The sequence below is a fragment of the Ovis canadensis genome, chromosome 25 (assembly GCF_042477335.2).
Source record: "Ovis canadensis isolate MfBH-ARS-UI-01 breed Bighorn chromosome 25, ARS-UI_OviCan_v2, whole genome shotgun sequence".
Taxonomy (NCBI): domain Eukaryota; kingdom Metazoa; phylum Chordata; class Mammalia; order Artiodactyla; family Bovidae; genus Ovis; species Ovis canadensis.
The window spans coordinates 20,260,058-20,280,591 of NC_091269.1; the positions used below are offsets into that span (position 1 = coordinate 20,260,058).

Consider the following 20,534-nt stretch of genomic DNA (forward strand, 5'->3'; position numbering starts at 1 on the left):
AGGCCTGAGACTGGCAAGAGGGGGAGGCCCAATGCCCCTCACCATCCCAGTTCAGCAGGAAGTAGCCAGAGAGACCTCGACATCCCTATTCCCAAAGAATTGGGCCTCCCATCTCTTGAGGGAGGAATGTTAGGTAGTTAGAATAGGAAAAAAGAGTACAGGATGGTGGTGGCTAAAAGACAAGGAAGGGAAAAGCCCATGAAAACAGAACAAAGGAAGGGCTGAGGACCAGAGTGAGAACCTCAGGCAGAAGAAACAGCATTCGAGGCTAGCCCAGCTCACATCGGGCAGGCCCAGGGGGAGGAGAAAAACATATAAAAAGAGGAGTCAGAGGGCCAGGGGTCTCTCTCTCTCTCTCCTCTTTGCGTCTTTTGGGTCGGCATGCCCTCACGCCTCAAGGATGTATTTTCCTTTGTTTTCTAAATAAAACTGAGGTGTAACACGGAGCTGTAGCACTCGTCTGTCCAAGAGCTTTAACACCGGCCCATCCAAGGGCTGTAATGCTGGTCCGTCACTTCAAGTTTTTGTTGTGATGAGACAGAACCAAGGAACTTACACACTCCCCCAACGCCTCCTCTGGCCCCGGCCTCTCACACGTGCTACGGTTGGCCATCTTGCACTGGCTGTGGCTTCCTGGAGTCGCTCCTTAAGTTGCTGGCCTGCTCTCCTTAATGAACGTTCCAGTGCTTGAGTAAAGGGCCTGCTGCCAACTTGGGGCCAGATCCTTTGCTTCTTGGGTGACTTAGGGGCCGGGTGCCTTGGTAGGGCATAGGGGTGAGTCAGATGACCTTAAGCGACTCTTCTCTTGGCTCCCTCTATTGCAGGGCATGATGGGAGGTCATGCTTCTGGCTGGGGTGCCCTTGGTTTGTTAGGGGGCACATAAGACCGAGGGCCCTGGCTCGTGTAACCAGACACCTCAGGAGACAGCTTCCCCAAAGCAGGGTTCTATATCGTGACCCCGGCATGGATGGGTCTAGAGGTGGGATAGCACAGAGGTTTTTGCATCTGCCCCCCTCCTGTCTGGTAGTACTGTAATATCTCTGGTTGTGGGGACTGGGGACGCCTTCTAGCAGCCTTGTTGGAGGTGGAATGGGGACTGCAGGGCTGATCTGTAATTAGGCCTTTTGTATAGCTGTGGCTGCTAGGCTCCTCTTAACCTTTGGCATAGTTACTGCCACAAGTCAGCTGTGAATCTTCACTGGATCTTTTTTTTTTTTTTTTTGTCCTGGAAAATTAGTTTGTAGAAAGGAAAGGAGAAAACCCTTACCATTACTCAGCTGATTTCATGAAATGTAGCTGATGGAATGTGTTTTCTGAAGATCTCTTAATTTGAAAAATATATTCTTTAACTGACAGGTAGATCATAGTCCATTTGCAATTTACACAGTCTAGAAATAGCAAAATGTGATGAAAAGAGTTTTCAAATATGTGGAGTGCATTTTAGGTATTAATATTTTTAAATGTCTTCTATGGTTAGAAAGGAAAAATACCTTTGAACTTGATTTCTTAAACTCAAAGCTTTCCCTAAATTATTCAAATTCTTCTGCATTGTACTTAGGGCATTATTTTGATGTTGAATAGTACTAGATGGGAAGAATCAGAGGAATCTTCATTCAGTTGCAGCAGCCGCCTTCTCAGGACCCTGGGGTAGTTGGAGGAGAAGAGTGGTCTACTGGCAACGACTGCTGTGGAATCAGGTGGATGTGACACAGAGTGTATCCCAGCTGTTTAATAGCTCTGTGGGCTTTTCAACAATTTATTAATACTTCCCTTGGTACCTTTATATAAAACTTATTTGTTTAAGTATGATGATACTGATTGTAAAAACAGTGATCGTATGTTTTCTACCTATATCCATGCCCTTTTACAGCTGGTTCTATAAAAAGTGAAACCAAAAATGGAGAGACAGAAATCTGTCCTTTCAACTTTGGGTTGAGGCTGGTCTCATGTGCTTTGGCGAGAAAAATGCAGTAAGTATGACCCTGACAGCTTTGGGCCTAGGCTGGAAAGATAGTGAATATTTTGCTTTTTCTCTGGATCCCTGCTCTCCATGAAAACAAGCCCATATGAGCTGCTGGATGACAGCCAGGTGCCCAGGTGGCACCCAGCTCAACCCTAGAAGTAGAGCACCCTAGTTAACCAGCAGCAGACCATACACGCACCTTGGTGTCCAGGTGAAATGAAAGAATGGCTCAGCTGAGCTAAGCTCACTGTGCTGACCATGAGCCCAACCATGAGCTAGCTAGGTTTTGGGGTGGTTTATCATGCAACAGTAGCCAATTAGCATGCTCAACCAATTAACATGCACACCCATTCCAAGTGGATGCTAGGTCCAGTGGCTAAGACAACTAGCTCCCAATGTTGGGGGCCTAAGTTCAATCCCTGGTCAGGAAACTAGATCCCACATGCCCCAACTAAATCAATAAATTTAAAAAAACACTCCTTCATCTGTGTACTTCCATGTGTTGACACAGCCCACAGAGGGGCACTGTTAATGTGTTTGTGGATTTCCATACCAGTCACAGGAAGAATGGTGGAGAAAAGGAGAGACAAAGCAGCCTGGCTCCGAGTCCTCACCAGAACTTCTGGGACCACAAGTCCTTGCACAGGGTAGATCATATATTCTTCCTGGCTGTTAACTTCCCCTACTGCAGCTGCTGCTGCCAGTTTCCACCCCATGTGCTATTGCAGGATGGTTGTGATCTTGTCTGCCAACACCAGCCCACTTGTGGTGGCAGCATGGCTCTGTGATGGAGAGGACTGTGAAGGCAGATTCAGGCTGAGGAGGAGGGAGGCCTCTGCTACCAGCTTCTGCATCAGCTCCATTTCCAAGCACTGCCCACTTTCCCTGCTGCTCCCACTCATAAGGAGGCACTCAAGAGCTTCAACCAACAGGACCTGGGCACTCAGGAAGCTTCCCAGTCAGAGAACTTTCTCATTTCACCTTCACTGCATATATCTGATTAGGATATATTTGCAAGCACAGACGTTTATAGGTACTCTGTGTTTTAGACTTGCACCCAGACCCAGGAATTAATTTGTTTTCAAAAATACTGAAAAATTTTTGAGGAGTTGATCATTAAATTCGCTACTTCTCCTATTTCTAACTTTATTGCATTATGACTTGGAAATGTAATGTGTAAAATTCGTGTCCTTTTTACTAAGTATATCCTTTTGTTTACAGGATATGAATTTACTTATTAGCAACACTGTTGGCTCAGGTTTTTAAAAATATCATTTTGTTACCACAATCTTTTGGGTTTCTACATACAGGTCAGTTATGTTTCCAGTTTTGAGTACTTAAAAAAAAAAAAAAAATTCTGGCCCTTCATACTCTCTCTTAGACTTTTCCTCTAGAGTCTGTGATCTAATACCTTTTTTGTCTATTAAGACTGCTTTGGCAGACTTCCTTGGTGGCTCAGGCAGTAAACAACCTGCCTGCAATGCGGTAGATCCGGTTCCAGCCCTGCGTTTGGAAGATTCTCCTCGAGAAGGCACTGGCTACCCACTCCAGTATTCTTGCCTGGAGAAATTCCATGGACAGAGGAGCACGGCGGGCTACAGTCCGTGGGGTCGCAAAGGACACGACTGAGAGCCACTAATACTTTCACTTTCAGCTCTAGATGCCGGGTCCAGAGGGAAGATTTACCCCAGTCCAGAGGGAGAGAGTCCAGTACTCTGGCCTGGAAAATCCTGTGGACGGAGGAGCCTGGTAGGCTCCAGTCCATGGGGTCGTGAAGAGTCGGACACGACTAAGCGACTTTATTTTCACTCTTCAATTTCATGCATTGGAGAAGGAAATGGCAACCCACTCCAGTGTTCTTGCCTGGAGAATCCCAGGGACGGGAGAGCCTGGTGCGCTGCTGTCTATGGGGTTGAACAGAGTCGGACACGGCTGAATCAACTTAGCAGCAGCAGCAGAGGGAGAGAGAAAAAGGAGGCCTTCAAAAGGCAATTCCAGGTCCCTAGGTACCAGGTACTGTACTTCTGTTTTAAACTGGACTTACTGTTTCAGACACCCAGCGTGGGGCTTCAACAAGTTGTCCGTAAAGATCTGAGTAACCACGGAGGCTCCCCACGCCCCAGCCTCACTGCACTTGGCGGCGGAGCGGGGACCAAAGGAGACGGTGCGGCCAGAGGAGTGCGCAGAGCGGCAGCTGGCCCAGCCGAGCTCCAGGAACCCCAGGCTGCGCTGCGCGGGCTGCCGGAAGTGCAAGCCGCTCGCTGGTCAGCGAGAAACCCAGTCTCACCACCAGCATCTCGTGGAGACGTACCTGTCTGCAGGGTGACTCCAACCACACTGGGCTCCCCGCCTCCCTTTGTCTCCGCAGGCAGGAGGTGCTGGGGAAGAAAACGCTCTCTTCTTTGCGTGGCAGGACCTCCCTCCGGAGGGAAGGCGAGGGGTAGGGGGGGCTCGCTGCGCATTCTGGGAGCGGTAGTCTCCGCTGCTGCAGCCGGCGGCTTGCAGGGCTGTAGAACTACAGTTCCCGGTTGCACAGGGTAGGGCGTGGGGGTGGTGCCCAGCCTTCCGCGCTCACGGAGGGGGCAGGGCAGGAGGCGGGGCTGTCGCGGCGCATTCTAGGTGCTGTGGTGTCTCAGCCAGCTGTAGCAGGTGCCTTGGGGAGGTTGTTTAGTCGCTCAGTCCTGTCCGACTCTTTGTGACCCATAGGCTGCGGCATGCCAGGCTTCCCTGTCCTTCGCTATCTCCCGCAGTTTGCTCAAACTCACGTCCATTGAATCAGTGATGCCGTCCAACCGTCTCATTCTCTGTTGCCCACTTCTCCTCCTGGCCTCAATCTTTCCATGCATCAAGGTCTTTTTCAATGAGTTGGTACTTCCGATTAGGTGGAGCTTTAGCTTCAGCATCGGTCCTTCCAATGAATATTCAGGATTGATTTCCTTTAGGATTGATGGGTTTGATCTCCTTGCTGTCCAAGGGACTCTGGAGGGTCTTCTCCAGCACCACAGTTCAAAAGCATCAGTTCTTTGGCACTCAGCCTTCTTTATGGTCCCAACTCTCACATCCATACATGACTACTGGAAAAACCATAGGTTTGACTATATGGACCTTTGTTGGTAATGTCTCTGTTTATTAATACACTGTCTAGCTTTGTCATTGCTTTTCTTCCAAGGAGCAAGCGTCTTTTAATTTCATGGCTGCAGTCACCGTCTGAAGTGATTTTGGAGCCCAAGAAAATAAAGTCTATCGCTGTTTCCATTGTTTCCCTATCTATTTGCCATGAAGTGAGGGGACTGGATGCCATTATCTTCATTTTTGAATGTTGAGTTTTAAGTCAGCTTTTCCACTCTCCTCTTTCACCTTCATCAAGAGGCTCTCTAGTTCTTCTTCATTATCTGCCATAAGGGTGACGTCATCTGCATTTCTGAGGTTATTGATATTTCTCCTAGGAGTCATGATTCCAGCTTGAGCTTCATCCAGCCTGGCATTTCACATGATGTAGTCAAGGCTATGGTTTTTCCTGTAGTATGGATGTGAGAGTTGGACTGTGAAGAAAGCTGAGCGCCAAAGAATTGATGCTTCTGAACTGTGGTGTTGGAGAAGACTCCTGAGAGTCCCTTGGACTGCAAGGAGATCCAACCAGTCCATTCTAAAGGAGATCAGTCCTGGGTGTTCTTTGGAAGGAATGATGCTAAAGCTGAAACTCCAGTACTTTAGCCACCTCATGAGAAGAGCTGACTCATTGGAAAAGACTGATTATGGAAGGGATTTGGGGCAGGAGAAGAAGAGGACGACAGAGGATGAGATGGCTAGATGGCATCACCGACTCGATGGATGTGACTTTGAGTGAACTCCAGGAGTTGGTGATGGACAGGGAGGCCTGGCGTGCTGCAATTAATGGGGTCGCAAAGAGTCGGACACGACTGAGCGACTAACTGAACTGAACTCTGCATATAAATCAAATAAGCAGAGTGACAATATACAGCTTTGATGTAGTCCTTTCCAAATTTTGAACCAGTCCATTGTTCCACATCCAATTCTAACTGTTTCTTCTTGTCCTGCATACAGGTTTCTCAAGAGGCAGGTAAGGTGGTCTGGTATTTCCATCGCTTTAAGAATTTGCCATAATTTGTTGTGATCCACAAAGTCAAAGGTTTTATCACAGTCCATGAAGCAGAAGTAGATGTTTTTCTGTAATGAGAAGCTAACAGGCAGGAAGGCAAGGGATCTCCAAATGGAGGAAATAGGCTGCAAGTGTCAGACATTTTTTTATCTCTCTCTTAATTGACAAGAGGAAACAAACAAGTGTTAGATTTTTTCCCCTTTTCTATACAAGTTTAAAGAGGTTTCTTTTAAAATTCTGTGTTGTCATGATGACACCTGGGTCCACCTGAACTTAACTTTTCTCAAACCTTGTGCTAACCAATGCATTTTTCTTATGGAAATGTTTGTCTTAAGCTATGGGAATGAAATATGTATTTACTCTAGACTCTGTCTTCAGGTCAGTTCTGCCTAAGACACAGAAGTGACTTCACAAACCAGTATGTTTTACGCATACATTGTTCTCCTAATCTATGTTAATGAAACTCTGTATTTACTTGGAAACCTGCCTTTCTTCAAGATTCATGTCAACCGTTTTTTGGCCTGGGATGACTCACCTGGTACCAATGTTTTCTCAAAATGCACATTGTGGGTGAGGGGCCTGCTGCCACTCTGAGTTTTAAGACGTCTCCTTTCTATAATTAACAGCTTGCTAGTAGCTATATAACATCCGGCTAAAGACTAGCAGGGGGGCACTCTTTCTGCCCCGTTCTGATGTCTATGTCAGAAACTTTCTCTATCTCTTTTATAGTTTAATAAAACTTTATTACACAAAAGCTCTGAGCAATCAAACCTTGTCACTTGCCCCAGATTGAATTCTTCTCCTCCAGAGGCCAAGAATCCCAGCATCTTTCATGGTTCACCAAAATCTTTCAATTCCCTTTCTTTTTCTATGATCCAACAGATGTTGTTGGCAATTTGATCTCTGATTCCTCTGCCTTTTCTAAATCTAGCTTGTACATCTGGAAGTTCTAGGTTCACATATTGTTGAAGTCTAGCTTGAAGGATTTTTGAGCATTATTTTGTTAGCATGTGAAATGAGTGCAACTGTGCAGTAGACTGAACATTCTTTGACATTGCTCTTCTTTGGGATTACAATGAAAACTGACCTCCAGTTCTTTTTTTTTTTTTAACTTTATTTTACTTTAAAATACTGTATTGGTTTTGGCATACATCAACATGAATCCACCACGGGTGTACATGAGTTCTCAATCCTGAACCCCCTCCCACCTCCCTCCCCATACCATCTCTCTGGGTCATCCCAGTGCACCAGCCTCAAGCATCCTATATCCTGCATCAAACCTAAACTGGTGATTCGTTTCTTACATGATATTATACATGTTTCAATGCCATTCTTCCAAATCATCCCACCCTCTCAGTCCAAAACTCTGTACTATATATCTGTATCTCTTTTGCTATCTCGCATACAGGGTGATCATTACCATCTTTCTAAATTCCATATATATGTGTTAGTAAAATGTATTGGTGTATTTCTTTCTGGCTTACTTCACTCTGTATAATCGGCTCCAGTTTCATCCACCTCATTAGAACTGATTCAAATGTATTCTTTTTAATGGCTGAGTAATACTCCATTGTGTATATGTACCACAGCTTTCTTATCCATTCATCTGCTGATGGACATCTAGGTTGCTTCCATGTCCTGGCTATTATAAGCAGTGCTGTGATGTACATTGGAGGACACGTGTCTCTTTCAATTCTGTTTTTCTCGGTGTGTATGCCCAGCAGTGGGATTGCTGGGTCATAAGGCAGTTCTATTTCCACTTTTTTAAGGAATCTCCACACTGTTCTCCATAGTGGCTGTACTAGTTTGCATTCCCACCAACAGTGCAAGAGAGTTCCCTTTTCTTCACACCCTCCACAGCATTTATTGCTTGTAGACTGTTGCATTGCCACCATTCTGACTGGTGTGAAATGGTACCTCATTGTGGTCTTGATTTGCATTTCTCTGATAATGAGTGATGTTGAGCATCTTTTTGTGTGTTTGTTAGCCATCTGTATGTCTTCTTTGGAGAAATGTCTATTTAGTTCTTTGGCCCATTTTTTGATTGGGTCATTTATTTTTCTGGAATTGAGCTGCAGGAGTTTCTTGTATATTTTTGAGATTAGTTGTTTGTCAGTTGCTTCATTCGCTGTTATTTTCTCCCATTCCGAGGGCTGTCTTTTCACCTTGTTTATAGTTTCCTTTGTTGTGCAGAAGCTTTTAATTTTAATTAGGTCACATTTGTTTATTTTTGCATTTATTTCCATTATTCTAGGAGGTGGGTCATAGAAGATCCTGCTGTGATTTATGTCAGAGAGTGTTTTGTCTATGTTCTCCCCTAGGGGTTTTATAGTTTCTGGTCTTACGTTTAGATCTTTAATCCATTTTGAGTTTATTTTTGTGTATGGTGTTAGAAAGTGTTCTACTTTCATTCTTTTACAAGTGGTTGACCAGTTTTCCCAGCACCTCTTGTTAAAGACATTGTCTTTAATCCACTGTATATTCTTGCCTCCTTTGTCAAAGATAAGGTGTCCATAGGTGTGTGGATTTATATCTGGGCTTTCTATTTGTTCCATTGACCTATATTTCTGTCTTTGTGCCAGTACGATACTGTCCTGATGACTGTGGCTTTGTAGTACAGCCTGAAGTCAGGCAGGTTGATTCCTCCAGTTCCATTCTTCTTTCTCAAGATTGCTTTGGCTATTTGAGTTGTTTTTTTTTTTTTTTCCATACAAATTGTGAAATTATTTGTTTGAGCTCTGTGAAAAATATCGCTGGTAGCTTGATAGGGATTGCATTGAATCTGTAGATTGCTTTGGGTAATATACTCATTTTCACTATTTGATTTTTCCGATCCATGAACATGGTATATTTCTCCGTCTATTAGTGTCCTCTTTGATTTCTTTCACTAGTGTTTTATAGTTTTCTATATATAGGTCTTTAGTTTCTTTAGATAGATATATTCCTAAGTATTTTATTCTTTACGTTGCAATGGTGAATGGAACTGTTTCCTTAATTTCTTTTTCCAGTTTCTCATTATTAGTGTATAGGAATGCAAGGGATTTCTGTGTGTTGATTTTATATCCTGCAACTTCACTATAGTCATTGATTAGCTCTAGTAATTTTCTGGTGGAGTCTTCAGGGTTTTCTATGTAGAAGATCCTGTCTTCTGTAAACAGAGAGAGTTTTGCTTCTTCTTTTCCAATTTGGATTCCTTTTATTTCTTTTTCTGCTCTGATTGTAGTGGCCAAAACTTTCAGAACTATATTCAATAGTAGCAGTGAAAGTGGGCACCCTTGTCTTGTTTCTGACTTTAGGGGAAATGCTTTCAATTTTTCACCATTGAGGATAATGTTTGCTGTGGGTGTGTCATATATAGCTTTTATTATGTTGAGGTATGTTCCTTCTATTCCTGCTTTCTGGAGAGTTTTTATCATAAATGGATGTTGAATTTTGTCAAAGGTTTTCTCTGAATCTATTGAGATAATCATATGGCTTTTATTTTTCAATTTGTTAATGTGGTGAATTACATTGATTGACTTGTGCATATGGAAGAATCCTTGCATCCCTGGGATAAAGCCCACTTGGTCATGGTGTATGATCTTTTTAATGTGTTGTTGGATTCTGATTGCTAGAATTTTGTTAAGGATTTTTGCATTTATGTTCATCAGTGATATTGGCCTGTAGTTTTCTTTTTTTGTGGCATCTTTGTCAGGTTTTGGTATTAGGGTGATGGTGGCCTCATAGAATGAGTTTGGAAGTTTACTGTCCTCTGCAATTTTCTGGAAGAGTTTGAGTAGAATAGGTGTTAGCTCTTCTCTAAATTTTTGGTAGAATTCAGCTGTGAAGCCATCTGGACCTGGGCTTTTGTTTGCTGGAAGATTTCTGATTACAGTTTCAATTTCGGTGCTTGTGATGGGTCTGTTAAGATTTTCTATTTCTTCCTGGTTCAGTTTTGGAAAGTTGTACTGTTCTAAGAATTTGTCCATTTCTTCCACGTTGTCCATTTTATGATGATCCTTTATGGATGGATATGGTCTCTTATTTCTCCATTTTGATTTCTAATTTTATTGATTTGATTTTTCTCCCTTTGTTTCTTGATGAGTCTGGCTAATGGTTTGTCAATTTTATTTATCCTCTCAAAGAACCAGCTTTTGGCTTTGTTGATTTTTTGCTATGGTCTCTTTTCTTTCTTTTGCATTTATTTCTGCCCTAATTTTTAAGATTTCTTTCCTTCTACTAACCCTGGGGTCCTCCATTTCTTCCTTTTCTAGTTGCTTTAGGTGTAGAGTTAGGTTATTTATTTGACTTTTTTCTCGTTTCTGGAGGTATGCCTGTATTGCTATGAACTTTCCTGTTAGCACTGCTTTTATAGTGTCCCACAGGTTTTGGGTTGTTGTGTTTTCATTTTCATTTGTTTCTATGCATATTTTGATTTCTTCTGTGATTTGTTGGTTATTCAGAAGCGTGTTGTTCAGCCACCATATGTTGGAATTTTTAATAGTTTTTCTCCTGTAATTGAGATCTAATCTTACTGCACTGTGGTCAGAAAAGATGCTTGGAATGATTTCAATTTTCTTGAATTTACCAAGGCTAGATTTATGGCCCAGGATGTGATCTATCCTGGAGAAGGTTCCATGAGCGCTTGAGAAAAAGGTGAAATTATTTGTTTTGGGGTGAAATGTCCTATAGATATCAATTAGGTCTAACTGGTCTATTGTATCATTTAAAGTTTGTGTTTCTGTGTTAATTTTCTGTTTAGTTGATCTATCCATAGGTGTGAGTAGGGTATTAAAGTCTCCCACTATCATTGTGTTTTTGTTGATTTCCCCTTTCATACTTGTTGGCATTTGTCTTACATATTGTGGTGCTCCTATGTTGGGTGCATATATGTTTATAATTGTTATATCTTCTTCTTGGATTGATCCTTTGATCATTGTGTAGTGTCCTTCTTTGTCTCTTTTCACAGCCTTTGTTTTAAAGTCCATTTTCTCTGATATGAGTATTGTTACTCCTGCTTTCTTTTAGTCTCTATATGCATGGAATATATTTTTCCAACCCTTCACTTTCAGTCTGTATGTGTCCCTTGTTTTGGGGTGGGTCTCTTGTAGACTACATATATAGGGATCTTGTTTTTGTATTCATTCAGCCAGTCTTTGTCTTTTGGTTGGGACATTCAACCCATTTATGTTTAAGGTAATTATTGATAAGTATGATCCCATTGCCATTTACTTTATTGTTTTGGGTTCTGGTTTATACACCCTTTTTGTGTTTCCTGTCTAGAGAGTATCCTTTAGCATTTGTTGGAGAGCTGGTTTGGTGGTGCTGAATTCTCTCAGCTTGTGCTTGTCTGTAAAGCTTTTGATTTCTCCTTCATATTTGAATGAGATCCTTGCTGGGTACAGTAATCTGGGCTGTAGGTTATTTTCTTTCATCACTTTAAGTACGTCTGAAGAGTTTCTATTGAAAGATCAGCTGTTATCCTTATGGGAATCCCCTCGTATGTTATTTGTTGTTTTTCCCTTGCTGCTTTTAATATTTGTTCTTTGTGTTTGATCTTTGTTAATTTGATTAATATGCGTCTTGGGGTGTTTTGCCTTGGGTTTATCCTGTTTGGGACTCTCTGGGTTTCTTGGACTTGGGTGATTATTTCCTTCCCCATTTTAGGGAAGTTTTCAACTGTTATCTCCTCAAGTATTTTCTCATGGTCTTTCTTTTCGTCTTCTTCTGGGACTCCTATAATTCGAATGTTGGAGCGTTTCATATTGTCCTGGAGGTCTCTGAGATTGTCCTTATTTCTTTAAATTCATTTTTCTTTTTTCCTCTCTAATTCATTTATTTCTACCATTCTATTTTCTATTTCACTAATCTTATGTTCTGCCTCCGTTATTCTACTATTTGTTGCTTCCAGAGTGTTTCTGATCTCATTTATTGCATTATTCATTATATATTGACTCTTTTTTAGTTCTTCTAGGTCCTTGTTAAAACTTTCTTGCATCTTCTCAATCCTTGTCTCCAGGCTATTTATCTGTAATTCCATTTTATTTTCAAGATTTTGGATCATTTTCACTATCATTATTTGGAATTCTTTCTCAGGTAGATTCCCTGTCTCTTCTTCTTTCGTTTGGTTTGGTGGGCATTTATCCTGTTCCTTTACCTGCTGGGTATTCCTCTGTCTCTTCATCTTGGTTATATTGCTGCATTTGTGGTGGCCTTTCTGTATTCTGGCAGTTTGTGGCGTTCTCTTTATTGTGGAGTTTCCTCGCTGTGGATGGGGTTGTATCAGTGGCTTGTCAAGGTTTCTTGGTTAGGGAAGCTTGTGTCGGTGTTCTGGTGGGTGGAGCTGGATTTCTTCTCTCTGGAGTGCAATGAAGTGTCCAGTAATGAGTTATGAGATGTCAATGGTTTTGGAGTAACTTTGAGCTGCCTGTATATTGAAGCTCAGTGCTGTGTTCCTGTGTTGCTGGAGAATTTGCATGGTATATCTTGCTCTGGAATTTGTTGGCCCTTGGGTGGTGCTTGGTTTCAGTGTAGGTATGGAGGTGTTTGATGAGCTCCTATCAATTAATGTTCCCTGGAGCCAGGAGTTCTCTGATGTTCTCAGGATTTGGACTTAAGCCTCCTGCTTCTGGTTTTCAGTTTTATTTTTACAGTAGTCTCAAGACTTCTCTTTCTATACTGCACCATTGATAAAACATCTAGGTTAAAGGTGAAAAGTTTCTCCACATTGAGGGACACCCAGAGGGGTTCACAGAGTTACATGTAGAAGAGATGAGGGAGGTGGGAGTTAGAGGTGACCCGAATGAGATGAGGTGGAATCAAAAGAGGAGAGAGCAAGCTAGCCAGTAATCACTTCCTTATGTGCGCTCCACAGTCTGGACTGCTCAGAGATGTTCACAGAGTTATACAGAGAAGAGAATAGGGAAGAAGGAGACAGAGGTGGCAGGGAAGATAAAAGAGGGAAATGAAAAGGAGAGAGACAGATCCAGCCAGTAATCAGTTCCCTAAGTGTTCTCCACTGTCTGGAACACACAGAGATTCACAGAGTTGGGTAGAGAAGAGAAGGGGGAAGGAGGAGACAGAGGCGACCGGCTGGAGAAAAAGGAGAATGCATAGGAGGAGAGAGCAGTCAAGCTAGTAATCTCACTCTCAAGTAAAAATGGGTACTGAAGATTGGGGTTTTGAAGGTACAAAATTGATAACAAATACCGAAAAGCAAAGATTAAAAATCTAGAATAGAGGTTGGATTGTCAAAAATACAATATTAAAGAAAAGAAGAAGAAAAAAAGAAAGGTCACAAGAATTATTAAAAATATATATATATGAAGTTTGCTTTAAAAATAGGTTCTTTTTTTTAAGTAATAGTAGGTTATAAAAATGAAAATTAAAGGAGAAATAGAGGACTTAACAATTAAAAGATGTTTAAAAAAGAAGAAGAAAAAACAAACAAAGAAGAATGATTGTAAAAATAGTAAAGATATATCTAGGACTTTCTCTGGTGTTGTGGGCAGTGTGGGGTCAGTTCATTTTCGGATTCTTCCTTGGTCCGGCTTATATTTCTCAAGATCTATAGGCCCCTTCCTCTGTAGTTGGTACTAATGACAGGGTTTTAATCTATTGCACCTGTCACTTCCCCCAGTTTTAGCTTCTTCTGTTTGCTGGTCTCTTCAATGTCTGATTTCCGGCCTGACACAAGGGGGAGCGGTAGTGGACACTTTTTTTTAGGCTCACTTGCTCAGTCACGCTGTGGGGAGGGAGGCTGCAAACAAATAACACTGGTGTGTGCTCGCAGTGTCTCAGCCACACTGGGCCTGCCCCCGCTCACGGCACACACCGCTCAGGCTCTAGGTTGCTCTGCCGGGAACCATCTGAGGCCAGCCCTGGGCTGCATGCACCTCCCAAGTCTAAGCCTTTCAGGCTCAGGCACGCGGGTAGTCCTCAGAGGCACAGATTCAGTTGGGCCTGCACATTGTGCCCTTCCCAGATCCAAGCAGCTCAGGTGTTTTGTGAGCGTGGTTGCTGCGACTTATCACCTCTTCTGTCCCTGCTGCTCAGTTTTCTGGGTGTACAGCTGGCGCACCTTCTCAGGTGGATGATGACTGTCTAGAACCCCAAAGAACTCTTAGTTAGCAAAGAGGCCTATTTGCAGTTTGGTAGTTAATGTCTCTCTGGGGCTGCTCTTGCCCCCTTCCAGCCCTCCTGGCTCTGGCTGCCTGTCACTGGAGGGAGATGGTCTGCAGCCGGCTATTTCTGTTCCGTCCTTTGTTCTGTGTGCGGTCCTGGCGGTGTCTTATGTTAGAGCTTTTCGCGTGGTAGCTATCCCACAGTCTGCTTTGCTAGCCCAAGTTAGTTCACTCTGGTTACACTCAGGGCATTCAGGCCCGATCCTTAGAAAGCAATGCAGCCCGCACCTCCCTGCCCAGCCCCCGCTTGCTAGTGGTGGGTGCAGGCGTCTGCACTGCTTCTCCTCTGGGGGAATTACCGTTGGGCTCATAATCTGTGGGTTTAATTATTTATTTATTTTTCCTCCCTGTTATGTTGCCCTCTGTGCTTCCAAGGCTCGCCACAGATTCAGCAGTGAGTGTTTCCTAGTGTTGGAACCTTCTCTCTTTTTAAGACTCCCTTCCCGGGATGGAGCTCCCTCCCTACCTCTTTTGTCTCTTTTTTTCTTTATATTTTTTCCTACCTGTTTTTGAAGACAATGAGCTGCTTTTCTGGGTGCCTGATGTCCTCTGCCGGCATTCAGAAGTTGTTTTGTGGAATGTACTCAGAGTTGAAAGGTTCTTTTGATGAATTTGTGGGGGAGAAAGTGGTCTCCCTGTCCTATTCCTCTGCCATCTTAGGACCACCCCCTTGAAAACTGACCTTTTCCAGTTCTGTGGCCACTGCTGAGTTTTCCAAATTTGCTGCCATATTGAGTGCAGCACTTTCACAGCATCATCTTTTAGGATTTGAAATAGCTTAGCTAGAATTCCATTACCTCCACTGGTAATGCATCCTAAGGCCCACTTGACTTCACACTCCAGGATGTCTGTCTCTAAATGAGTGATCACACCATCATGGTTATCTGGGTCATTAAGACCTTTTTTATATAGTTTTTCTGTGTATTCTTGCTACCTCTTCTTAATATCTTCTGCTTCTGTTATGCACATACCATTTCTGCCCATCTTTGGATGAAAATTCCCTTTGTGTCTCTAATTTTCTTGAAGAGGTCTCTAGTCTTTCCCATTCTATAGTTTTCCTCTATTTCTTTGCATTTATCACTGAGGAAGTCTTTCTTATCTCTCCTTGCTCTTCTTTGCAACTCTGCATTGAGATGGATGTATCTTTTCTCCTTTGCCTTTGCTTCTCTTCTTTTCTCAGCTATTTGTAAGGCCTCATCAGGCAGCCATTTTTTCTTTTTGCATTTCTTTTTCTTGGCGGTGGTTTTTTCACTGCCTCCTATACAAAGGTTATGAACTTATGTCCATAGTTCTTCAGGCAGTCTATCATACCTAATCCCTTGACTCTATTTGTCACTTCCGCTGTATGATCACAAGAGATTTTAATTAGACTGCACCTGAATGGCCTAGTGGTCTTCCCTACTCTCTCCCATTTAAGTCTGAATTTTGCAATAAGGAGTTCATGATCTGAGCCACAGTCAGCTCCCAGTCTTGTGGGGCTGCTTGACTGCCATTTCCAGAATGTGCAGGGCTGGGAGCGATTCCTGGCCCTCCATTACACACCAACAGGTGGGGCTGTGGGTGCCAGATCACAGTTGGAGGCTGGGGTGCTTGCAGAGTCCAGTCCTATCACTCCCCATCCTCCCCTGTGAAATGAGGTGCCGGGAGAAGAAGGGACTTAGAGGGGTGTAAAGGCTGCGATTTGCAGCCTGCAGCCTGCCCTGCACATCTCGATTTTGTCCCAGATCAGATCTTGCCCTTCCTGCTACCGCCTGTCTTTGCAGCTTTGTTCATTACCTGTCTGTGTGCCCAGTCCAGGCCCAGAAAACTATGCTTTTCTTTTCTAAACTGTTTATGGTAACTGGTTTGATATCTGAGAAACTATATTTTGCTTGCTGACCTCCTCTTCCTCCACCCAAAGTGCGCCCGTTTGGGGAGAAGTCATCATAGTGGCCCTGTCTGAAAGCACAACTAAAGAGCGGGAGAGGGGATGTGGACTGGGGCTTCGTGAAATGCAACCCAAAAGACACACGGAGTGCCTTTTTCGGAAATTTGGATGTTGAGGCATTTAGTCTGCTGAGGTGAGTCACCTCAGTTCCCAAGCGAGTATCTAGTAGGCTGTTGTCACCAACTCAATTAAGTGGGTGAGGTCTCAAAAAAAATAAATCAACCTAAAGAATAGTTTAAGGGTTTTGTTTTGCTCTTTATTTGTTAATGCTCTAAATTGATCCTGTCAGGCCTGACTGGCCAGTTTCTCAGAGACACAGGTGATGACCCAGGTGCTTAGGAGTAGGCTGGTGTTCCCACTTTGAGACAGCGAGTTTCAAGGTATAGCACACTTAGCAGCATTTGAATCACAGCAAGTGTAACATCTCTGCTTTGGGTGGAAAGCTCATCAGAGACAGCAGTTAGGGGTGTGTACCTTAACCTTTCCATTCTGATCTGTTGAAGTTTTCTGTCTAGAAAATGGAAATATCTGGGAGCACTTCTGCTTCCAGGTAATCTGTTAGTAACTGATGTCTCTAAATTCCTTATGCTGCAAGGGACAGTTCTTTTGTCCAGCAGAGCACCAGGAGAAACAAATCAAGGGATAGTCAGCTGTACATATTTACTTATAATTTTGAGTACTGAAAGAAACAGGACATAAAATATGGGTATGTCTTGTTTTCTTGTTTTTCAGTTATTGTGCTTTGCAGATACTGAGCTTTTTTTCTTTTCTTTTCTTTCTTTCTTTTTTTTTTTTTTTTACATATTGAAGGTTTGTGGCAACTCTTGTCAGATGATGGTTAGCATCTTTTAGCAATGAAGTATTTTTTAATTAAAATGTACATGTTTTGTTTTCAGCCTTCTTTACATTCTGACAAGATGAGATGCAATGGGTCCATCTTGCGTATTTCCTGCTGTTTTGCCAAAAGTTTTCACATTCATCTCAGATTCAAAGGATTTGTTAACAAAATAAGCCACTCATTATATACAAATAAATAATACATATATTCACTAGAGAATTATCTAGCTTACTTTCAACATACTAACATTAAAAGAAAAGAGAAATAGAAAGATCAGAGAATACATCACCAAATTGGGTTTAGACCAACATCCAGACTTAAACAGCTCTGGGAAGTCCCGTGTCACAGCACGTCTGGGTCCCAATTGGGAAAGGGTCCCAGGCAGCACATCCCCTCCATGGGTGAGACATCAACGATTGGAGTTCTGGGTTCCCGCTTATAATCCCAGGATGGAAGCAAGCTGATATCACCAATCTGTGACCAAATTGCAGCTCTGGTTTCATGATAATGCTGTTTGTTTTTTCTTGTAAAACTTGGAATATAGTTAAGCCTGGGTCTTGGTTGGCCAGGCCTCCTGCAGGGTCTCCACAATCTCAAGGTTTCTCCCCCATCTCACCTAAGGTGCTGCGAGGTTTGCACTCACGGCAGGCAGTCACTCCCAGTCACTCCCAGTTACTCCCAGTTAGGGCAGTGTCCAGGCAGCTTAGACGCCAGGTCAGAGGTCTGCTCTGCTCTGTCTCTGAAGCCTAAACGAGACTATTCATTTAATTTCCCTAACACATGCCTCAGTTCTGGAACCAACAGGAGCTTTGGTTCCTTTGATTGGAGAATGGCATTAGAAACCAAGATTTGGGTATTGGTGAGCTCATTGATACTGAGGTGGGCCGACTATTTTGTTTTTACTAGTTTTTTTTTTTTTTTTAAACTGAAGTATAGTGGAATTACAATGTTGTGTTAATTTCTTGCTGTACAGCAGAGTGACTCAGTTATACATATATTCTTTTTCATATTCTTTTCCGTCACCCTTTACCCCAGGATGTTGGCTATATTTCCCTGTGCTATACAGTCAGGCCTTGTTGTCTGGACAACTGTTATTTAAATGCCATGGGCACTCTGTACTCTGACATCGAGTTTCCACTCCAAGCAAAGCGTTCTCTTTACATTTCCTGGTGTTGACTTAGCTTTCCTGTCTGTGCCTTTCCCACCTCAGCCCCAGCCCATCAGGCCCCTTGTGGACTGTCATCTCCTGCAAGAGTCCCTTGGCCAGGGGCCACCTCTCTGCTTCCTGACCTCCCAGAGCACACACCACTCTAGCAGCACACCGTGCGTGTTGTGGTTCAGAGCTCCTCTGCTCCTGTCTGCATTCTCCTCTTCCACTTATACTCGAGGGCAGGTCAGAGTCACCAATCGCCCACTGTCCTCAGGTTCCTAGCAGAGGGACTCTGCTCTCATACCTTGTAGCTGATTTGGAACTTGAAGATAAATCACCATCCTGGGGAGACCCATCACTGGGGATTGAGAAACTTCCAGATGCTCTATTGTTTCTCCCTCAGACCGCTATAAACCACCAGCTGAAGCAGGGCGTCAGGAGGCATTTTTGTTTCAGTATGTTTCTTTTATATTCTGTAAAAATGTATGCCAGCTGAGAGGAACTGATGTAATAGGGAACTAAATTTAGGTGATATCAGTTGAAGTTAGAAATATTAGAAATTAGAAGTTATTGCTGTAAATTCTCTTGAATAATGGTGTTGATTATTTTTTCCCAGTTATCTCTGCCATTTAATAACTATCTTAAACAATTTTCCACATCAAATTAAAATCTGACATAAAAGGCTTTTAAAAGGCTGAGTTGAGGAATTTACATGACTGGGGAAACGGGCTTGTAAGATATTCAAGGAATGATAAGCCCGTGGTAACAAGTCTCGGAAACCCTTTTCATGAAGATGGCGCCGAAGGCAAAGAAGGAAGCCCCTGCCCCTCCTAAAGCTGAAGCCAAAGCAAAAGCTTTGAAGGCCAAGAAAGCAGTGTTGAAAGGTGTCCACAGCCACAAGAAAAAGAAGATCCGGACGTCACCCACCTTCCGGCGGCCCAAAACGCTGCGGCTCAGGAGGCAGCCCAAATATCCTCGGAAGAGCGCCCCTAGGAGAAACAAACTTGACCACTATGCTATCATCAAATTCCCCCTCACCACCGAGTCAGCCATGAAGAAAATAGAAGACAACAACACACTGGTGTTCATTGTGGATGTCAAGGCCAACAAACACCAAATCAAACAGGCTGTGAAGAAGCTCTATGACATTGACGTGGCCAAGGTCAATACTCTGATCAGGCCTGATGGAGAGAAGAAGGCATATGTTCGACTGGCTCCTGACTACGATGCTTTGGATGTTGCCAACAAAATTGGGATCATCTAAACTGAGTCCAGCTGGCTAATTTCAAATATAAAAGTTTTCACTATAAAAAAAAAAAAAAAAAAAAAAAAAAAAAAGATATTCAAGGAATGAGTATCAAGAGATTTCTGTGGGGGGAAAAGACCTAAAAATTACTAAGAAAGCTTTCTTAGTTTAATGCAGGGGAGACAATAACTCGGCAACCCACACAAAAAGCTGCATGGAAGCTCCCCTCTGAGGGAGTAAAGGCTGCTCAGGTTTTTTCAGCATAACCTGTTTGACTTTGGGGACCAGAGGGGCCACTGAAACATATTCAGAATCTAGATTAGGCCTTATTCACTCCTATGCAAACTATTACAGCCAGAGGAACTGGATGAACACGTGGGACATGATGGAGTCTGGTGGGCGGGAAGCCTGGCCCTGGGCGGAGAAGACTCCAGGAACCTGCTGGTCTGGGGGCTCCTCTTCCCATCCTTCACTCCCACACTCCCTGGGTCCCCACGTGCCAGTTTGGGAAGGCATTGCCCATTGGACACATGCTGTGTTTGACTAGAATTTGACAGGAGCTATTTCCTCTAATGATGGGTGAAAAGCTTTTCTCAGGAAAATGCACTGCTTTATGGAAACAGTTATTTTCTTACATATAACTAATCCTGGGCCCCATTTAGTAGTTCATGCCTTGCTTCTGTGGAGTGACTTTCCTTATTGTAGGTCAGGGGAGACTGGAAAAGGTGATCAGGGTGGGACTGACTTTCCTCTTTTAACATCCCCTGCACTGGCAGGAGGATTCCTATCCACTGCACCCCCAGGGAAGTCCCCCACGTTTTCTTTATCAATTTATTTGTTGGGAGGCATTTATGTTATTTCCATGTCATGGCTGTTGTTACTAATGCTACTCTCACCATGGGAATGCAGGTGTCTCTTCAGTGACTAGTCTTCATCTTCTGTGAGCTTAGACCTGGAGCAGGACTGGTGGATCATGTGGTTCTACTTTTAATTTTCGAGGCGCTTCCACACTGTGCTCCGTAGTGGCTGCACCAGCTTCCAATCCCACAAGCAGTTCACAAAGAAAAGTCCCCTCTTCTCTGTATTCTCTCCAGTGTTTGTTACTTTTATCTCCTTGAGGATCAACA

General features: G+C 43.2%; 1 protein-coding gene across 1 annotated transcript; it reads left to right on the forward strand.

Annotated features, from left to right (window-relative positions):
* The first annotated feature begins 14,730 nt into the window (after positions 1-14,730).
* Positions 14,731-19,458, forward strand: LOC138430401 (large ribosomal subunit protein uL23). The gene has a single exon (XM_069572599.2). The coding sequence runs from the start codon at positions 18,949-18,951 to the stop codon at positions 19,423-19,425; it is 477 nt and encodes a 158-aa protein (XP_069428700.1). The 5' UTR covers positions 14,731-18,948; the 3' UTR covers positions 19,426-19,458.
* The last annotated feature ends 1,076 nt before the right edge of the window (positions 19,459-20,534 follow it).